Below are 21,142 nucleotides of genomic sequence, written 5' to 3'. Positions count from 1 at the left end.
AGGAAATTTATTATATATAACGATTAGCGAATGGGTAAAAGAAAAGTGAGAAAAATAAATGCACAACAAGTGAAGAGCGCTGCTGCATTTCCGAGGGTCAAAGTTCGAATATTACGAGCTTCCGCTGTAAGCTTCATGCTCTGGATGTTTATACGTACGACACGTTTCACGATGCCTGGATAAAAGTTTCATTTTTACGAAAGGCGGTGACGGCATACACCGACTACCCTTGTTCCCCACGTAGAGCACACAGGAGTAACGATGCATAACCGCACCGATTCGCCTGTTTCCCCCAACTTTACGATCGTCTATTTTACCTCCCGCATACAGGGAGTATAATACAGCTGATGTGAAATATGTAACGTGATCAAATTATTTCCCTTATCATCTTCTCGGTATTGACGGTATTTTTTACATATTTTTTTTTTCCTCAAGTTGAAACTCATGCGTCGGTTAACCCCTGATGAAAGACGTAATGCAGACATTGTAAAACTTCAATTATTGTTATTTATACTCGTTGAAGGATGAATTTTAGAACAGCTGAGATCACACACTTGACTGACAAATGTATCCAGCGGGAGAACGTTGTCGAACCTCTATTTCTTTTTCTCTTAGTTATTTTCTTCTCAAGCGAAGAAACTTCCAAGACGTTGTTTTCTTTTTCTTTTTTTTTGTAGAAATTTCAAGTATCGAGTCCCGAGGGGATGGAAATGAGAACGAGAAAATAATAATAATCGTAATGGAAATGAGCGATAGCAAGAAATTGACGGGAATGCGTAGGAGGCTCAAAGCTCGAATCTCGATCTGACGTGACAGGAAAATGCTAGACAAAAATAGAGATGAAAATAATTGGAAGAGTGAAAATCACGGTTTAAACGAGTGTTTATACCGTTGAAGATGGATAACGTTACTTTCTTTGACTCTGCTATCCTGCCACCCATAGAGAAGTCCGTGAGAATATGTGAACAGTTGAGCACCTTTTTCAAAATCCGACAAAATTTTATCTTATTGTTAGATCAGACTACTACAGCCTAACTCTCTGTCCGTCAGTCGGTTAAACAAGACAAAGTTTTGCGTATTTGATTATTTCGCACTTTTAGAAAAGTTCAATTCCTGTGAGTTTGGTGTGTCGTATTTTTATAATTTATACATATTTATTTTTTATTTTCATTTTTTACATGTATCGGACGAATACGTGTGTGTATAAAAAATTATTTTCTTCTAGTAACCTAACCGGTGAATAAAAATGAGAGCTTGATACGTTTTCCTTTTTTTTTCTTCTTCTTTCACTATTCTCTCGCCTTCGGAGTAATTTTTATAAAATTCTCGTTCTCGCATCGTAGTTATTATTTCTGCACAATCGGTAACAACGAATTACTTTACTAATGCCCCGATGAAACACGAGTCACACCGTGTTATCAGTGAAAAATAACCGCTTATTATTTTCTATACATATAATTTGAAATAATTTCTTCTTCCTATATTGCACCTATGACGTGTGTTTTTTATTCGTAACATGCATGGCGTTCTCGAACAACGTGATGGACGAAAATTCACACCGTGGAATGTGATAAGATTTTTATTCTTCGTTCGATCTATAACAATAGCGTGTTTCATGACAAGGCCGGTGCCGATCGGTCGTTGGTCTTCGTCTTGCGGAGCTTCACCGTTGCGAATATGTTCCCCCTGAAATAATCCCAGGTTAGTACCGACACCATAGCATGCACTACCCCTGCGGGACGTTAATCATCTACTCGTAATCTTCGTAAATAAACGTGCGTGACGCACTCTCCTCGCACCCTTTAAAAAAGAAATTCCATTCATTGCATCGATGAAATTTCAAGCACCATTTATACATATACCTCAGCTCGCCTTGGTTTCGTCGCAACGCGGATCGATGATGGGAGCGAAGTTTTTCTCTACCGCAACATTCGTGATGAATGTGCATCAAATTCCCTTTCACTTTGCAGTCATTGTGAATTTTTACCTGATGCAAAGCAGTGTTTCGTATGCATATGATTAAAAAAAAAAAAAAAGAATACATTATAGTTAAATATATGTTTAAATAATAATAACAATAACGATAATAATAATCTCTGTGCGTACACCTCATACGTATTTACGAGACCGGAGTATTGTGTAGTACTGTTTTTTTAAATCGTTGTGCCTCAAATCATAACATAGTAATAAATTATTAAGAAGAAAAAGTAATCTAAAAGCAAAATTCTTTATCGATATTTTGATCGGTGCTTAAGAGCTTTGAAATACGCAAAAGTGTGTGACAGCTGCGATTATAAAGTTTATACGTAAAAAGAGAAAGAAGAAAAGAAAAAAAAAACAACAAAATACTATCGAGATTTTGCAATTGTGTGGACGCGGGTGTTGTTTGCTTCTGGGAGAGCCAACATCGGGCCGGCCATTTCCTGCCAAGTAAAGTAATTCAGGGAAGTTTGAATGACTTTTTGATGCGCCCCTCGATCGTGTTTTAATGTTTATCGTGCGGCGGTCGAAAAACAAAGGCAAAAACAAGGGGATGGGGTGAAAAATAACAGCAACACACAAAACATGTATCCGCAAAAAGCTCTTCAGCGACGCCAAATTTCTCGATTCAACACCCCGCCGCTCACCCTCCGTCACATCATCACCCTCTGGACAGAATTATTCCACTCTTTCACTCTCCCTCGTTATTTCAGTTTTTTTTTCCCTCTTCTTCTCCCGTTCTCTTCCCTCGCTAAAGTAAACATCATGATGTACAGATAATTTGGAGGGTAAACCTCGGGGCGTAAAATTTTTTTGCACGTTTAGGTCAACAGGGTTACATACAAGGAAAAATTAAAAAATCCACACATCGCACACTGACAGAAGATCTTAGAGCCATACGCGTAAGACGAAATGACGCGGAAAAAAATCAGTACAATTTTTTCAATTCCCTCTTTCTTTAACGTCTCCGTAAAGCAATAATTTAATAAATTGACCGAGAGGTCTACAAATACAGAAAAGGAATAACATTTTCTATTGATATTCGGCACGGAGGAATTGTTGGAACAACTTTATTATCGACTTGAAAAAAAGTGGTACCGATTTCTCCTCGCGGTATCTTCCAAAACGTATGCGTTGTAGAAAAAATTGAACAGAAACAAACGGAAAAGGTCACACGGGTGTGTTAAACATAAAATTAGGCGTTACATAAAATGCAGCGAAAAACAATAACAAACGATAAAAATAAAGTAGCGATGTTTCCGATCGTTCCCCTCCGTGGTAACGCCGCGGGCATTTACTGTTTCTTACTCTTTACGGAAGGATCGACCCCCCAGAGATCGTACCAAGGCCCGCAAGTGTTTCTCTCCCTCTCCCTCTCCCTATCTCTTTCCCTCTCCCGTCCCCACCCTTTATCTCTGTCACCGTCCTTGCGGAGTTTGGTCCTCGGCAGTAAAGTCTTCTCAGCCACAACCTGATCCTTGACAACGATGCAGCTGTACGTAGACTCTTCGTCGGAAGCCTCGGTGTCGGAGAAATTTTGAATAAGACCGTCATCGTCGTCGCCGTAGGCCTTCTTGCGGCGTTCGCTCTTCTTCGTCTCGTTCGTCACCTTCAGTTCGGCGACGACCATGTTCTGCTTGGCCTCGAGGCTGCGCTTGCGCTCATTCTCCAGTATCGCTTTCCTCGATATATTCCCCACGAAATACGCGCGTTCCTCGTGCTGCTGTTGTTGCTGCATCCGGTACTCCGACCTTTCGCTGACCTTCGGCCTTTCCGCGGGTGTGGGGAAATCGTCGGAAAAAGCTTGCTGCTCCCCGGATCTTTCCGGTTTGTGTATCCTCTCCGCGGGTTTCGGCTCCTCCGCCCCCCTTTCTCGGTCGCGTGGCCGTTCCCTGGCCGCCCGATGTCCCCCTTCGGGATCCCGGCCCCCCGGCGAATGGTCGCGATCCTCCGTCGATGTTCCGCGCTCGTGATCCTCTCGTCGTTCGCGTGCCTCCTCGCGTTTAAGCATCTTCGGTATGTCGACGAGGGAGCGATGCTGCCAAAGCGCCATGCCCTCGAGGACGTCCGAGTCGCGCCGGAATCGCCAGAAGGACTTGGTCCGCTTCACGAGTTTTGGTCCCTTGCCGTCTGTCTCAAAATTCGACATCCCGTGATGGGAGGTAAGGCGTTTCTCGTTCTTCTGCAGGGTGTTGTTGTTGTTGTTGTTGTTGTTGTTGTTGTTGTTGTAGTTCGTGTCGTTGTGATCGGCGATCTTCTGTCCGTTTTTGTCAAACTTTAGAGGACTCTGCCCGCGCTGATCGGCCCTGTTCAACTTCTCCGCGACTTTGCTGCGCTCCAGTTTCGTCTCGAAGTTAGACTCGTACCCGCGATCCTTGCCGTCTACTCCCGAATTCTCGCGTCCCCCTCGTCCAACCGTCTCCCCGTAAATCTCTTCCTTCTCCGAATACCGTCGTTCCCGGTAAGGCGGAAGCCTCGGCCGATCCGGGGCCTCCTCGAACGGCGGTCTGGGCCTCTCGTCGAAACGCCGACTCGAAGCTCGCTCGACCCTTCGATTCTTCTCCAAGTTTCTCTCCCTCTCGAAGTATCGTTCCCTCTCCCTCTCGCGTTCCCTGTCGTAACCTCTGCCCTCCGCGTCATCCTGAGAGTCCTTGTACTCCTCCTTAAGCTCGGCAACGGTCCCCGGATCGACGAATTTAGCGGGACTCAAGCCCCGCGCGTACTTCTGCGCTGTCTGTTCCAGCTTCTGCGCAATGTGCTCGACCTTGCGTCCGGTTTCCGGTAGAGTTACGGTGCTCTCCTCGTCCGAGTCCGATTCCGGCTTAGCGTCCTCGTCGTAGCCGGTCGGAGTTTCGCATTGCGATACAGGCTTGTACCCTCGGCGTACGTTGCTCATCCCACTCTGCTCGTTCCCGTCGGTCACGTCGTCCTCGTAATACTTCTTCGCCTTGTTCTCGTACCTCGGCGTGTACTCGTTGGCCCCGTACTTCCCGGGCCCGCTCTGCTTCTCCGACTTGTACTCCTGCTCCTGAGTTGCGACCTTCGTCGTTCGCCGCTGCGCGTATCGCGGGGGACTCGCAGGTTCGTCCCGAAACTTGTTCCGCTGGTTGGGGTTCGGTCGTTCCCTGGGTCGTCGGGCCCGCCCCTCGTAGTCGCTCGAGTACTCCCCGTTTCGCTCGTAAGCTTCGCCTCCCGCCTTGCTGCTTCGCTCTACCGAGTTCCTCGCGTATGCTCGAGGGTTCGTCGCGATCCTCGGGGTATCCGCTTCCTCGCGCTCCCGCTCGACGTGTTGATGGTACCGCGTTTCCGGCTTGTCGCCACCCCCCGTACCCTGATCGACGTTGTCCCATAGGTCCATCGCGTTCTTGTATAGCTGCCAGCTGTTCTCGTCCTTCGGTATGGTCTTCCAGGAGTCGTTCTGCCACTCCTTGGTCATTGTTCCCCCGTCTTCCCTCGCGTGCTGTTGCTGAGTCCCCTGTACCCTGTCAGCATCCGCGATTCTCTCCGCTCGGGGCTTACGTCGCTGCCTGCTTTGGAGTTGATGTTTGTTTTTTTGTTTTTAATTTTTTTTTCGTGTTTTTTTTCGGGATGACGAGATGATAAGGCATGACGGAAAACAAAGAAAACAAACAGACGGGGATGTAGATAAACGAGGCTGGCTTACAGACACTGTACAAGTCAGGGTGAAAAATGAAAAAGCACGATGGTACATGGAAAGAGATCCAAGCAGTTTCAAAGCTCCGCCACCGATTGATGCCGATTTCCGTATCGCGTTCCGGATAGTACAGAACGCAAATAAAATAGAAGAAAGTAAGACAAGACAAAAGGGATAGGGTTAAAAGGCTTGAAAATTCGTTACTTTGAAAAAGGAGAAAACCTTGTGGAATTTTAACGCAGACTCTTTGCCGTGCACCGACCACCATCCCACATACGGTGTGTGTGTCCCGAGTCCTTACTATGCGCTAAACGTAACCAATAATATACCGCAGCTGCACCATTTCCATGTCCAGAGCTTCCTTCATACAATAGCTTGATGAATCGTTGTTACGTGATATTATGTTACACATACATTTTTTTTCTATGTATCATCATTATTATCCAGTCAAAGGATCAATTTGGCAGTATGAATTCCTGTCCAAGTAACAGAGAATAATAAAAAAAGAAACATCAACAAAAATATCTGTACAACACGCGTGCCAGAATTCCATGAAGAATATGATCAGTCGTGAGCGAAAACCGTGTGCCAAAAAACCAAGCCAGAAAAATATTACAAAGCCAGTAAAAGTCTGGCTTCCAAGGCGATCTGCGCCGCGTTGCAAATGGTGCCTCGTAGTATTCGAATAGAAAACAAAACCGAGAAGAGGCGAACAAACACAATCTACCCCTCACCTGATGGCCTCGTCGTCGCTGTAATCGATGTCAGGATGGACCGGAGGCTCGTTAGAGAATCCGCTGTCGTTGCTGCTGTGCAAGGAGGTGATGGCCTGGGGTGGGGGGACCGGAGGCACGGGAGGCTGGACTCGGCGACCGCCTGCTAAGGCCGCGGGCAGGGTTCCGGAGGGCCGCATCTGCGGAAGGGTAAGAAACGTGGCATCGTCAGGGATCGGGGTCGAAAACTGTCTCTTTGTTTTTACCCGCAAGGGGTGTTCGAACCAGGCCAAACCAACGTGCCAGATGACATTGGCAAGCTCGCGGTGAACCTGAAAATTAGTCATATAGTGGGTAATTGGACTCACGGATTTGGCCTGTCGAGACGTCGGCGTCGTGATCGTCTGGGAACTGTTGCTGTTCGACATGTTGGTGGGTGTGTGGCTGCTGTTGCTCGAGGTGCCCTCCTCGACTCCTGGGGTGACGGGGGGCCGAGACGGCGGCGGTTTGCACGGCGGTACGACTCTCGGCTCGGGTGTCCGTCCGCTGTTGGAGGCGCGGGACGGCGACCTGGGGGCGAAGGAGAGTCTCTCGTTATCAGGGGACCCCGTAGAGAGACCAAATGAGACGCTCAAAGTCGTGGGAGGGGGAGATTGGAACGTCGAGGTCTAAAGGTCCCTAAGTATCTCGGGGAGCGTTGAATGGCCGAGCAGCCTAGGAATGCAATTGCCGGAGTCTCCCCCTCTGCCCCGCGGCACTTGTCTGCCAAGGCGTTAAGAAGGCCTCTTCTGCACTTCCCGTATTCGTCGCGAGGGTGAAGATGCAGGGAGACTGGTAAGCAAGTCGACGGGCTGGACTATTTGGGGTTGATTTATGTGGTTCGTGAGGGTATTTTATGGTTTAAATGTACCTCGTCAACGTTCTCGATGTCGATAAACTGCCGGAACTTAGATTATCAATCACGTTTCAATGCCGATCTCTTTAGCAAAACTAAATGGATCTTTAATGTATTATGGCTGATGAAGAGAAGAGATAGAGAAAAAAATAAAATAAAAATTTTGGTGCGAAATGAGACCTGCCGCAGATAATCACCGTGGACAATTGCAGATGATTATAGGTGCTACGTAGAAAATTATTAACATGAGTTACCATTTTCTTCAGCAAAATGACTCGGTTGGCCGGTCGTCCCAACTTGAGAAGGTGACGTAACAAGAAAAGAAACAGAGAATGAGAAAAGTTTCAACAGGTTTGTTTATCCAGTTATTCTGCCAAAGAAACTGTGTTGAGAAGGGATCTCTAAGGATTCGTTTCAGAGCCGTTTAAAAGGGAAATTTCGGATCGATGGAATCAAGGAACGGGAATTCGTGCAAAATGGAAGAACTTGGTACAGTACAAGTCACTCACCCAAGAGTTTCGTCGATGATGATCTCGGTGTATGCGAGAGGGAACCAGCCTGAGCTCTGAGTACGCAGGTTCTCCCCAAATTGCCATCCCTTCTGTCTGTCACCTGTGCGAATGGGAAACAAGGCAACGTTTAAAAACTCGATTTGTTCAAACATTTGACTCAGAGTCTAAGCTTCAGTCCAGAAGAACGTATCCTGCGAAGGAATGACAAGAAAGGGTACAAATGATCCCAGGAACAACTGTCCGTCGGTTGTAAGTGTTAGTGTTGAAATTCTGGGATCAAACTTTATTCATCGCGAATACAGAGAAGTGATGAAAATTTTACCACCCTGCTGTTTTACGCCGCTATGTGAGATCTGAAACGGGATTTCTAGCGTCTGCCAGCACATCGCGACTCTTCTAAAGAAAGTGAAGAGGCGTTTAAGGGGCGTTAAAAATTTACTCGACTACTCTTTGCACCCGTCTCAACGCGCTGCACTTTTAAGACACTTAAATTGCACCTGTTTCTCCATCCTCAGCCTGTCACCTTCCAGACTGCCCGGAAAATTCCTCAGCATTGAAATTTAAAATTCGAAAACACGAGTGGAATGTGACCTAGGCCCGCGAAACTGGGCCTCGTAATTACACGTGAAGAAGAACATTGAATCAGCTCGCTCACTTATGGCTGATAAATAATAATTCATGTTTGCGACAGGGCTGGGTAAATAATGGAGGAATGATTCGAGCACTGCAGAGTCACGACGGTGCTTTTTACACCTCCGCATTTCAACGCAAAAATTCTGCCAATGTCTTTCCCAAGTGGAAATAAATTCCCATGAAACTTGATTCGATATTTGGCGAGACTCCGCAGATTTAAAAACACAAATTCATGGAAGAACGAAGGTTCTTCAAAGAGCAGCGATATCGATACGCGTTCTGGGATTTATACTAGCCGGCTAGCTGTTCAGCCCCGCAATTCGCGCTTGTGCAATGACCGTGAAGGCACTTCGCCTAATGGCCAGCGAATTCGCTGTGCATCGTACGCAAGTTGCAATCTCGAAACGGTATTTGAATGCCGGAAATATACAGTCACTCACTGAACTGCATGCTGTTCACCGATCCGAACATAAATAATTGGCTCTGCCGCTCGACCGAATGCCGATAATAAAAATTGGGCCTCTTTATCGTTGAGTGCGGAAAAAGAAATCCAAGTTTTTCGATCATTGTTTCTTTCCTTTTTCATTCATTCTTCTCCTCCTTTTACTCGGCTACTCACCCATCAGCGCGATCAAGTCTCCCTCCAAGAAGCTCAGCTGGTTCTCCCCCGAACTAAGGTAGGCGAAAAGCGCCCTCGCCAAAGGCGCGTCACCCCAACCGCCCCCCGTTCCAACTCCACCTACGCCCCCCATTCCGCTGCTGCGAGAGGCGGGGGCCATTGATCTTGGCCTCGGCGGTGTTTCAGGGGCCTCTGAAAGTGGAGAAATTTTTTTTGTCTAGTTACAGTTTTTTATTTTTACGAATAGAAAGACTCAACTCTTCGATCTCATAAGATTTCAACAGATGTTCCGGCAATTTGAATCATGATGCAATTTTCTCAATCGAATATTACACAATGAATTCATTATCCCGTTCTTGCTATTCACTCCCGGGTACAATCAACGAACCAGGATTGTGAAATCCGATACAAGCGAAGCCTGTAAATTGATTCGTCCTGTTTACACACCGTATTGTAGTTTATAATTCTCCCTAAGCTACTGTCCAAACAACTGCGTTATCCGATCTAGGTAAACATGATTGTCCGAGGAGTGCGTTAAAAATTCAATCAATCATTATTCGAACAATCAATTAACCGTCTAGTTTCATTAAAAAATTATTCATGTCGCGCTGCAGTCTGAAAACAAATTTCGTCCCGTAACATCCCGCCCCTCGAATCCGTCTCGTTTTTCCGCAAACTGTATCCGGAAGTTCTGCATCCTGGAGGACGTAAATTGCGGGGGAGTCCCAGAGCGGCGAGGAACTCGGGAACTCTTCCTCTTTGTCGAGGACGTGGCCCGTAGTCGAGGACAGTCGCGTCGTCTGCCCGCCGACCCAGGGGACGACCTCCAAGTACCGGGTTACACATGCGGTGCGGAGCACAGTGACTGCACACTCGAAACGCCCCCGGGGATTCACCAGACTCGATTTACAACGGCATGTGCATGCACGCGCCGCGTTGTCCTCGAGCTTGCAACAACCGGCGAAAAGTTCACTCCGGATCTCGATAAAGCTTATCAGCTTTCCTGCCGCGCGTCTGACTTATGTGTATCACGTTTTGCCTTCTTCTTCTTGCTCCTCCGTGCAGCTCGGTCCGTCTGAGATACACGTCGCCTTTTCTAGCATCTTGAATGACAAATCGTTCCCTGTACTCTTGCAATTTTTTGCCACCTCCTAACAGAGCCAGATCAGTGTCCGCTCGACGCGTTACAGATAACTATTTGATGAAATTCTTGTGGATGGTGCGAGTGCTTCAATCATTTCCACGAGCCTTTATCGGCATAACGTGTACAAATGTATTGTTTCTGTGTACCTTTTTTTTTTTCTTTTTTGGTCTTAGCTATGTACTTTTCCGGGGACGGGTTTGAAGTTCCAAATTTAAAAATTTCCGAAAACGCCTAATTCCGAATTATTTGCCGGCGAAACTTGAAGTAAAGAAATTAAATCTTTACGAAACAACAAAGTTTCGAATGGTCGGAAAGACGACGGTTCAAAGTTCCGAAATGCAATATCCCGAAAATTCAAGGTACGATGGAGCAAAGTTCCGGAAAGTAAACTTACGATAGAGAAATATACTCACACGGAGTAGTTTACTCGACGAGTGGGTGTAAAATATGAGAAATACCGAAAATCGGAATGACCGGGATTCCGAACGTAAAAATATGGAAAATCCAAATCAAAGAAAGATCAAAGTGATGAAATTTCACCAAGCCAGAAATTCACAGTACTCAAAATCTCGGATCATTCGGAAATTTCGATATATCAGATTTAAAAAATTTCTCAATTTCGCACTTTCGAAACTTTGACTCGTCGGAGCTACGTCCTTTCGGCATTTTCTCCTTTCCGAACTTTGAGCCTCTGATTTTGGACCATTCGAAACTTTGATGTTTCGTCAAAGTTTGATCCCTTTACTCTGAGTTTCGCCACCAAAAAATTCGGAATTTGCCGCTGTCGGACATTTAAGCCCACCACCTTTTTCGCACATACATTACAGAACGAAACCGCTGGAGCATGGGCTAATCGGCAGTACGGAAATTATTCATCGCGGTGCCCGCGAGGCGATAAAATTGGCGAATTGAGCGGGTCGGTTTATCGCCGGTGAGACAGGAAGAGGCGGGTAATCGAAGGTTGAACGGCATGTTTGTCGGGTATTAAAAAGAGCTGGGCTGCCTGAAGCGAGCGGCGTTTCAAAATCGAACGATTTATCAACTCGAACAGACGCTCGCGTGTTACGCATTAGTTATTTACCGCCCTGCGATATTTCCTCCGGAGGCGGCTTCGCAGGGACGTGCTACCCGCGGGATGGGAGAACCTGTCCCCTTCTTTTTCAACCCCCTCCACCTAAAAGTCATCCCTACGGTATTTCCGCGTGCTGGTCGTCCTGCACCGAAACTCACGTACTTCTCCTCTCACGTCTGTTCTTCATCTTTGTAATCCGTCAGGAATCCACCATTTCTTTCTCGCACTTGATTCCCGCTCTGTATTCGATCCATCAATTTTGAATACGATGTATATTTCCTTATGCGAACATTCACTTCAATCTTCGCGATACTCAAGCCGAACGTCTACCGAGCTAAGATTCTTTCAAATTATCTGCGATCTCTGAAATTCTTTCGATTAACGTGAAATATCACGATACTATATTTATTCCCGACTCAACCGTAATGTTCGATTTTTTTTCTCTCAAAAGCGGGACGAAATAAATATATTAATTTCTCTTTACTTTTCTTTCTAATCTGTGAGTAAAAAATATCACTCTTCCCCAGCACTTGCGGGAAATATCGTGTTATATTTTCTGCAAATTAGTTTTTCAATTTTCCTAGTCTTCTGTTTCTTTTCTTCCTTTTCGATTTTGACCTACACTTCTCTGTATTATTATTACCTTTCAATAATATTACAGTTTTTTAACTGATAGATCACACTTACACATAAAAAGAAAACAACCTTCAAGTCAATAATGCACCCAGAGTTGAGTCGGCAATAAAATCGAATACATAACACAGGAATAAAAGTCGATTATTTCCTCGTTTCATAATGTAGTTACTATTAAAATCGTATCAAACTTGATAAAATTTCTCTTCGTTTTGGAATATTTTTTCGCTTTTTTTTTTTCTTCACACAGGATTTACGCAGAGCTATTTTTCACACGCGTGAGTTTACCGTCAAAGAATCACAGGCTCACTTTCAAGTTATGCTGGAATTCAATGATGAAATACTGTAAAGAGGCCGATGCGGGGATTCGACTGTGAAGGAATGCGTCAAGCGGATACGAATCCGCGCCGTTGTACGTATCTACAAGTGTGGATTTGCTACACAAGCAATTCCGTATGCGGAGAGTAGGTAACAATGGTTACACGTCGTCCTTCGGACTTTCATAACTTGCGGCACGGTAAGCAAGGCATTCCGCTCGGTTAATTTATTCAATTTGTTTAGACGCGCATGCTTCCACCTACCTGTGCGAATTTAATTTCGAGCGTTCAACGTTGCAAAGATGAGAAAATTCCGTACTTCGGTCGACGAGATTCGGGCGTAAAATTTACTCGCGGTCAAATAATATATCTTTTAGTTATTTATTTATTTATTTTTTTATCAAGTTGCAGCTTTTTTCTGTCTCGTTTCTGGAAAACACTTTTTTTTTCGTCCAATATCAGTCCGCGTAATTATCAGCGATGCGTAGTCAGAGACGGTTAATTGAAAGGCTCAGGGAGCTGGAATTTGCACGGTTCAGGAATTGGCAAAATGTAACCAATAATTCGGCACGCGTGTGCCTCGAACGTTTTGGTCCGTATAGACGAAGGAGGGGAAACTAACGGTAAACAGGGTGAAAATCCTCGATACTCGCGTAGCGCGAAATCGACGGGAATGCAAACATTCGTCCCTTGTCGTATTTGCGACACATATTACCAATAGAAAGGGAGGACGCGCACACCTGCGTACCGATTCACATTCGCACGTACATTTTGCGTAGCATTCAATACCCGTTCACAGCAAATAACTCTGCGGACTCGCGCACGGTTCAACGAGTAAAATTACGCGCTTCGATTCAGAAGTGACAGTGCCTAAACAGACGTCGAAAGAAAATGAAAAGGAAGAACCGTTTCGCGAGAAAAAATTACACATATATATATATATATATATATTATAAACATATACGTACGTTGAGGCAATAAAGAGATATGACTTGGAAACATTCTCCGAGAGCCAAAAAGCTCCGAGTTTTTTCAAGCCAATTATTTCTCCGTGACTTTTGAAAGAATATAAGGGGCATTCCATGCCAATTCAGTAAACGGTTGACTATGAAATTTGTTAATTTCACCATGAATTTTTTATACGTTACTAAGACCTCTGACGATCTTTCAAGAAGATTTTCAACATTTTTTAATCACGCCTCGTTAGCCCATGATTTTGTAAACCCATCTCAAAAACAACTAATTCGTGTTTTATGAAACAAGAAAAAAAAAAAAAACATTTGTTTTCCGAAACGAAACATGCTCTCGCAAGATTCACAGTGGGACCTCGTGTTTTTTTTTATTTTTGTAGTAATTTCGTTTGAATCGTTTTTTACATTTTCATACCTGTTCAAAATTTATTGTAAAATTTTCAAACGAATCGTGAGTGTGTTTTAGAAATAGAGAAATAATATAGAAACTAAGAAAACGAATCGGAGGCGCGTTACGTATTGTAATAGATTTTTAACAGGTATGAACGATTAAAAAAATCAACAAAACTATTTAAAAAAATGGAAAAGAGATCAGGTCGCACTCTGAATCTTGCGCGAAAGTGTTTCATTTCGGAATCCAAATGTTATATTTTTTCTCGTTGCACAAAAAACAAGTTGGGTGTTTTTCAGATGAGTTTAAAAAATCATAGGGTAAATACGAGTGATTACATAAAATTGAATATTTTTTGGGAAGCTTTTCAGCGGTCGTACTAAATGTAGTAAAAATTCTTGATGAAGTTAAAAAACGTCACGGTCAACCGTTTACCGAGTTGTCGTGGAACGCCCCGCAAGTATCAGCAGTTGAAGATTTTTATCAAAGGACGAGTGGATTCGATTGACTGCAAATTCATTAAATAATCACGACTCACCTGGACCCAGAGAGAGGCTCGAGGCGTGAAGATTGGCCTCGGATCGTGCTCGCGACAAGGCGATGTGATGAAGAGGAGGCCCGTGATTCTGAGTCGCATTGTTTCCGGGTGGCGGTCCGAGTCGCAATTCGAGACAAGAACTGTCCATGCTTCGAGTCTTGCGTAACTGCGAGCTGAGTGTCAGTTCCGAGCCGCCGTTCTCATCGTCTTCGGGCCAGAAGGACACTTGCTGTGGAAGAATGAGGAGGAAATGAGAGGCGTGCGATTCCGTGGCTTTCGACCAGGGCTTCAAACTTTCCCTCCAAACTCACCCTGAGTCGAGAGGCGAACATGTCCTCGACGGATTGCGGCAGGTATTCCCGAGTTCCGGCAACTTCGCGCCACTCGTCAACCGAGGGATGAAGCGCCGCGAGCGCCACTTCGTGAAAACTCACGTAATGCTTTGCCAGCGAGCATTGCCTTTCCAAAACGAAACCGTATCTCCGCCGTTCCTGAGTCATCGCCTGTTCGTCGCAGGAGGATAAGACATTTATTACGAGAGTTTAAGCTCACCGAATTAGGTAACAAATTACAGAACGTAGGAAGGGGTGGAACTGCCTCGAAAGGTATTAAAATCGTCCCCGAGAGTCAGTAACGTCTGGATAAACGTTCGGTTTCCATCCACGCTTACTAGGGTGGTGGACGAATTTTTTCGTCAATTTCTTTTTCAACATTATTACTCTGAGAATAAAATATACGATAACAATGCGTCTGAAACACGTGAATTTTAAATGGGGAAATCCATCCTTTTGCGGGCGCACGGGTTAGAGTTTAGATGAAAATGTGAAAAGATTCGGGAATTGATTTTGAATTATTTGAAATTGATTCGAGGGTGGCCCTGAAAAAAAAAAAAAAAAAAAAATGGCCAACACCCTAAACAAGGACCACCCAAATGCTTACGTTCTTCAAACTCTGTTCGCAGAAAGCGTCGAGCTTAGATTTTTCCTCCTCGAGTATCTGCATGTTTTTAAGCTCCTTGTCCATCGCCAATCCGCTTTTGCTCGCACCCCTGGATTTCTTTCGTTGTTTCTTAATGGTAGCCGCAGCCTTGCTGTAAGTTTCCGAACGCGTCTTGTGCTGCTGCAAGAATCTCTTTTGCTCGCTCTAAAAATTCAAAGTTATCGTCGATTAGCCATCGTCGATCAATGGCTGATGATTTTTCACTTGAACTTCGACACGTACCTGCACCACTTTCGTATCCTTCTCCAAATTCGTCTCAAGCGGTACGAGTAAATCGACGTAGAACGCCTTCAGCTGTAACAAAATCGAAAATTCAATTTCAGTTACCACTGTTTTAATCGAATAACACGAAGATCCTCAAAAATCTGGTAAACTCAAAGTGAAATTAATTTTCTCGCCGCTTCTGCATGACGATAATTACGCAGATGTATAGTATATGTATAACATAACCGCCGTACGTATGAATTCCCACCGCCGCAATACGTGCACTCGTTTAATTGATGCCAACTACGTGGCAAGATCAAAGGACGAGACTGTAAAGCCGCAGGAGATTCCCTTTGTCCAATCGTTGCGTATGTATTAGAGCAATGCGGTAACTGGAACCTCTGGAAACTTTGACGAAAATAGATATCTGTCTGACATTCGGATACCGTGTGGATACAGGCGAAGGTGCGGTCGCACAAATTCGAATTTAACCCACGATCCGCATTATTCTCTCCACCTCGGTACGAAGTTATTTCGAGTTTCGCAGGACAAATTTCCTCAAATAACATTCCCTGACGTTTTGCGCAGCTTTTACGATAAAAAACCCCACAAGTTTTACACCTTGAATGTATATTAATTCGGATCTAGAAAAACACATATTATTCTTTCGTTTCACACAAATAATAAGAAATTAAACAATAACATTTTTGAAAACGATTTATAGAAAAAGTGCGTTTTTTCTACAACTCCCTCACTTTTCCCTAAATTTTCTCGATAGAGGAAATTCCCCGACTATTCCCGGCTTCGACGTTACGTCGCCGCCTGGGATCTTGTCGAAGCAACTGATAGCGAATAGTCGGCGCGTCTCGAAACAAAGTATCGACCGAAGGATTACATCCTCGGAATAAATCCGTTGAGCACATATCCCTGCAGCAGCGCCAGTAACGGGGAATTGGACCGAGTCGCAAAGAAAGAGAGAAACAGAGAGAGCCGAGTGTAGTGGAAGGAGGAACGAATTGCGGGTTAAATCGAGCGCGCGAAGCGTTGCAGCTCTAAGTAGTATCAGCCCGAGTCTGACGCGCCGCACGCTCAACTTTCCAAGTAGTATTACCACGGCTCGAGTTGTCCGTGCGGTTCCCTTAAGGCCGCGTGTAAATTTTATACGCTGCGCCTCCAGCTTCGGGATTTATTTGAATTTTTTATTTCTTATTTTTCATTTTTTCTCGTTTATTTATTTTTTCTATTTTCCTGCACCCTGACATATTGCGTGGGAAGCGTAGGATCGGCGCTTCGTGCTGCAGTAATTTTCAATCACACGTTCGGCACGTCGACTGCGCGTCGTCGGATCGGTGTGATGAAAATCGAGAGAAAAAAAAATCAGGGTGCTTTATACGCTGCGGGTCGTGTGATCCCTGCTCTTTTTCCCAACTCTCTCTCTCTCTCTCTCTCTCTCTCGTTTTATCACCTTTTTTCTTTTTTTTTTTGTTCCATCAACAATAAACATTAATTACTAGGTAGTTCATATCGTTGTCGAGCGCAGCGCATACGCGTAAATTATATGTCTGTGAATGAAAAAAGTAAAAGGAAGAACGAAATACCAGAGAGTGCAGTAGCTATGCACACAACTACTACTGTATTATTGCTGATCGGTTATCATGGATCGGAAATCGCAATGCGAGTAAAAAAAGTTTTAAATTCGAGGCGTAAAAACTGAAAAAAGAAACAAATGAAAAGAGAGAGAGAGAGAGAGAGAGAGAGAAAAAAAAAACACTTCACGAGGAGAAAACAAGAGGTGATAAATTCTGTTCCCTTCGGTAATATTTCCCCTGTATAGCTATGCATATACCGACGAACCTGGCGATCGAGAGTCGTGGGATTCATACGAATATCTATACGTAGGTATATTCCCTTTTCCCACATTTGTCATGATTTTTGCTTTTACTTCTACATCATGTATATGTATGAAGTTCCGCGTCGCTTTGCTTGTATTTTCTTTTTCGTTTTTAATCGGATTAAAATATCGGGTGAAATATCCGTGGGTACAGTTTTTTTTGTTATTCATTGGTCTGTTTGATGCGACGCGCGCGCAATTTTTTTTTTCTTGTTTTCGTTTTTGTTGTTACTTTATCTCTCTCTCTCTGCGTCTTCTGGAAATTCACGATCCCTGGTGACGCGCGGGTCTTACGCCGAACTGCAAGTTCTTTGGAAGATAATAGCTAAGCTTTGTGCCATACAATGTGCTCGCAGCAAAGGTCGGTTAATGAGTCATTAAAACCGACGATAATTAGCAGCATTCGGTTACGACAACCTCTCTACTGCAAAGCCACCAACTTAAGCCACTCAATTCTATATATATTCCGCTTTCCACTCCTGCTCTTATCAATGGACCCACAGCATCGTATCGTCGGGATTGCACAACGTCGACGCAAACAGCTCCATGTTATTCGAGTAAATACGAATGCCGAATGCCTCTATTGAAATTGACAATTCACCTCGTCAGCTCGTGCAATGATGTAAACTATAATTGCTTGCTTCAATGAAGCGATCTCCATATAATTTCACAAAGTATTGAATCGAATTCAAATTTTTCACTAAAACCATTTCTACCAACATTCGGTCCAACATTACGATGTAACTCCGTGAAACGACCGTCATCTGACGTTTAATATTCCTAAATACCGGTATAATTATTTAATTATGTATATATACCAAGCCCAATTATTACCGTAGATGCTTTTAACCCTCTGCTCGATAAAACAAGAGAAAAGAAGGAAAAGGAAAGAGATGAAGGAAAGAAAAAAAAATAAAAAACTCGAGACGAAGAGCGAACGACGGGAGTCGGGGCATCATACCTGTAATGAGTTGCAAGGCTGGCAGAAATTAGTCGAAAGAGTAACGGTGTAGAAAAAGCTTGCACAGGGTGCGTTTCGAAGGTACGAAGAGGACGGCGAGCCCGGCTACCTCTACATTGGCTAATTCCGACTTTTAATTGGATTGCCCGATTCGCTGTCTCCGTTTCTACGTTTCTCCCACCTCTCCCTCTCCCTCTCCCTCTTCCTCGTCCTTCCCCCTCCTCTCGTTCGCCGCCCTCATCTACTCCCAATGGAGCCTCCTCTCTTAAAAAGCCCCGTGATTGGCTTCCTTCCAGCGCTTTAACGACGCTGAAATACCGGCTAGGCTACCCACTCGATGTATAGCCGTAAAGCTGCGCTATGCCGGGTGAACCCGGGAAGCGGCCGAGCTTACGCAGCGAAAATATGGATTTATCATAAATTTATGGATCCCCTTCCATCTCCACCTCGTCGCTTGATTCAAGGAGGTTTCATACTCTTGCCGCGATGTCCGGTACACGCGCCAGGATTTTCCACGCTCCGATTCGCTACGGCGAATGCTTTAAGGATAAAAGGATGAAAGGATCCGCGGTTTGAGGAAGTCCAAGTTGTCGTGGAACACTGCTTTAACCATTCCAGTCACACGTTATTGGGCTCGGTCAACTTTTATAAAAAGATGACAGTCGATGCTTTTTGGGCTCGCTGATGACGAGTATGAAATCAGATTTTGAAAATGCAAGACGGTGGATTCGGTACGGTGAACGAATATTTCAAATTTATTCGAATTCGGTCTGAAAAATCAATTTAGGGGTTTTCGGGGTCACTCATTGTATCAGCCGTACTGAATTTTCAAAATCTGATTTCAGATCCGTAATCAGCGACCCCAAAATCTTATAATTTATGTAAAACACATATACGTTGAGACGGGTAATTTTTCGAAAATGAACGATTTCCTCAATTTTGACGATTTTTTTCAATCAATTTGTTTCTAACAATAATCATTTACATTATATCGTAATAACTACTCTCGAGTATTGAAAACCTATCGGTATACTATAAGAAACAGCAAAAAACCGCAAAGAAATATATTGAAAAGATCTTTAAATATATGAAAAATATATATAAATTCGGTAGTATATGAATTTTTACCACTATGACTCAAAGGGTTAAACAATCTACTCGAAATCAATCGAGTTCAATTTGACCGGAGCAGTCTTTTCTCGATTCATGATCGGAGAGAAGGGAATTTAATACAACAGTCGTTTCAAACATTTAAATATTTCCATGCTGCTGTAATTACTCTCGCCAATCCTACCTTGAGTTTCTTTTCACTGACTCAATACGCATCTCAAAAATAGCTTCATATTTCATTTGATCAAAAAACAACTGTTTCGTAAGCTTTGAGGTCGACAAATCTCACGTATATTCTGAACAAGGAGAATGGACAGAAATTTTCATCTCCGATTCAGGCATTCCGCGTTAATTTGAGGGTAAAAAAAATTCCTTGAGCTTCGCCTCGCCGACCCTGTTCACATGTAATCTAATACAGGCTGTTCTCGTACCTCGGTAACTACGAGGGTGCTGACAGCAGCCCCGTATCGTTGGCCTTTATGGTTCGGTAATAGCCGGGGACAATCTTAACGTCCGCGGTGCGCAATATTTTGACCATTTTTTTTCATCCCCTCTTCGCCAGCCCCTCGAAATAGCCGAATACTTAATCGCCCAGAGAAGCTGACTCGTCGAATGCTCCGAGGTTTTTCGCCACCTTTAATTCTCCAATTTGGAGAAAATATTGAAAAAGAAAGGGAAGAAAAAATATACCAGAAACCGTCAAACTTATAATAATCCGGAAGCTCGATTGCGGAAAATCGGGGGAAAGGAGGATCGAGGTTCGCAAAACGCGGTAGCCTCCACTCGCAATTATTACAAGACGAGACAACAACTCGTATTTTAACGCCGTCTGGCAGCGTGTTTCTTTTCCTCCTCCAGCGGGCAACAGCATCCGAGTGTATCCGGCGAGACGCGGGGAGGCGGGATGAAATTTACGACCCTATTTCCTGCCTAAGTACATAATAATAACTTATTTTCTTTTTATACTCTCTCTCCGGTCGGCATGCGCCACCCGTTTCTAAGATGTGCAATCCGCGCTTGCGCATAATTTCCAAGAAAATCGTTCGACCGTTAGATTACACGGGTGAAGACGAATTTTGAGTCCGGGTTCTGGACGTCAAATTTTGATTTTTTCTACGTAACTAATGAAAGAAAAAATAGTTTCATCGGATAAAGTTTCTTTATGTAGAAACCAGAACGATATTTCGAATTTTTCGTAAAATTACTTACATTCTCAAACGTTTATTGCAAGTAACAATTAAATAAACTTTAGTTTTGCATTCGAATCACTTTTCTTCAAAAATAATAATTCATAATAAAGTACAAACGTAAAAGAATTGATAAACAAAGTTTAAAAATGAATAATTTTCGTACTTCTGTTTTTTTACGGACGATCTTGTGTCAAACCCCAAACACAATCTTTCATCGTGCTCTCATTATATTGCCCCTGGTAACGTTACTAACGATAAACTCTATCACATGTCAGTGAAAACGTTTTTCTTATTCTTCCGAATAGACATTCATATTAGCCGTCAACCAAAAACTTCAAGACTTATTTATCAATGTAAAAGATGTAAAAACAAACATTATAATTAATAAAGAGAGGTTCTGATTATCATTCGATGTACAGAACCGATACTTATTCATCTCAATGGAATATCAAAAATGGAAAGAAAACTGTCCTCGTCCTTACCCGTGTTATTCTGCACGGAACAATTACACCGGCGGTTTTTTGTCCACCCTAATTTTTGATTCGGGTTAAGGACACCGCCGCTCCAATGTCTTTTTCACTCCGAAAGAAAAGGCCGGATTACTTGACAGTTTTACTTTTTCAACGAATTACCGCCGTACCTTCCTTCCGTTCTCTTTTTCTCACCTTTTCTCATTTCAAACAGAGATGCAGAACATCGAGTGACAAATTCTGA

The 21,142-nt window shown here is 43.8% G+C and overlaps 1 protein-coding gene across 4 annotated transcripts in view; it reads right to left on the bottom strand.

The window, feature by feature from the left end:
* Positions 1-341: 341 nt before the first annotated feature.
* The window catches only part of LOC107221175 (zinc finger CCCH domain-containing protein 13), a 116,333-nt gene continuing 95,532 nt past the window's right edge, over positions 342-21,142 (bottom strand). For 3 of the 4 annotated variants that reach the window (XM_046736340.1, XM_046736338.1, XM_046736339.1), the window contains exons 6-14: positions 15,295-15,366; positions 15,013-15,216; positions 14,385-14,576; positions 14,074-14,302; positions 9,008-9,199; positions 7,753-7,855; positions 6,717-6,918; positions 6,370-6,548; positions 342-5,510 (exon numbers count right to left, since the gene is read on the bottom strand). In XM_046736340.1, coding sequence (XP_046592296.1) covers positions 3,275-5,510; positions 6,370-6,548; positions 6,717-6,918; positions 7,753-7,855; positions 9,008-9,199; positions 14,074-14,302; positions 14,385-14,576; positions 15,013-15,216; positions 15,295-15,366 — 3,609 coding nt within the window. In that variant the 3' untranslated portion in view covers positions 342-3,274. The remainder of the gene's footprint in view (positions 5,511-6,369; positions 6,549-6,716; positions 6,919-7,752; positions 7,856-9,007; positions 9,200-14,073; positions 14,303-14,384; positions 14,577-15,012; positions 15,217-15,294; positions 15,367-21,142) is intronic. The other variant, XM_015660087.2, reaches the window with a different exon arrangement.

The sequence above is a fragment of the Neodiprion lecontei genome, chromosome 4 (assembly GCF_021901455.1).
Source record: "Neodiprion lecontei isolate iyNeoLeco1 chromosome 4, iyNeoLeco1.1, whole genome shotgun sequence".
NCBI classification, from domain to species: Eukaryota; Metazoa; Arthropoda; class Insecta; order Hymenoptera; family Diprionidae; genus Neodiprion; species Neodiprion lecontei.
This window is presented reverse-complemented; position numbering and strand designations above follow the sequence as displayed.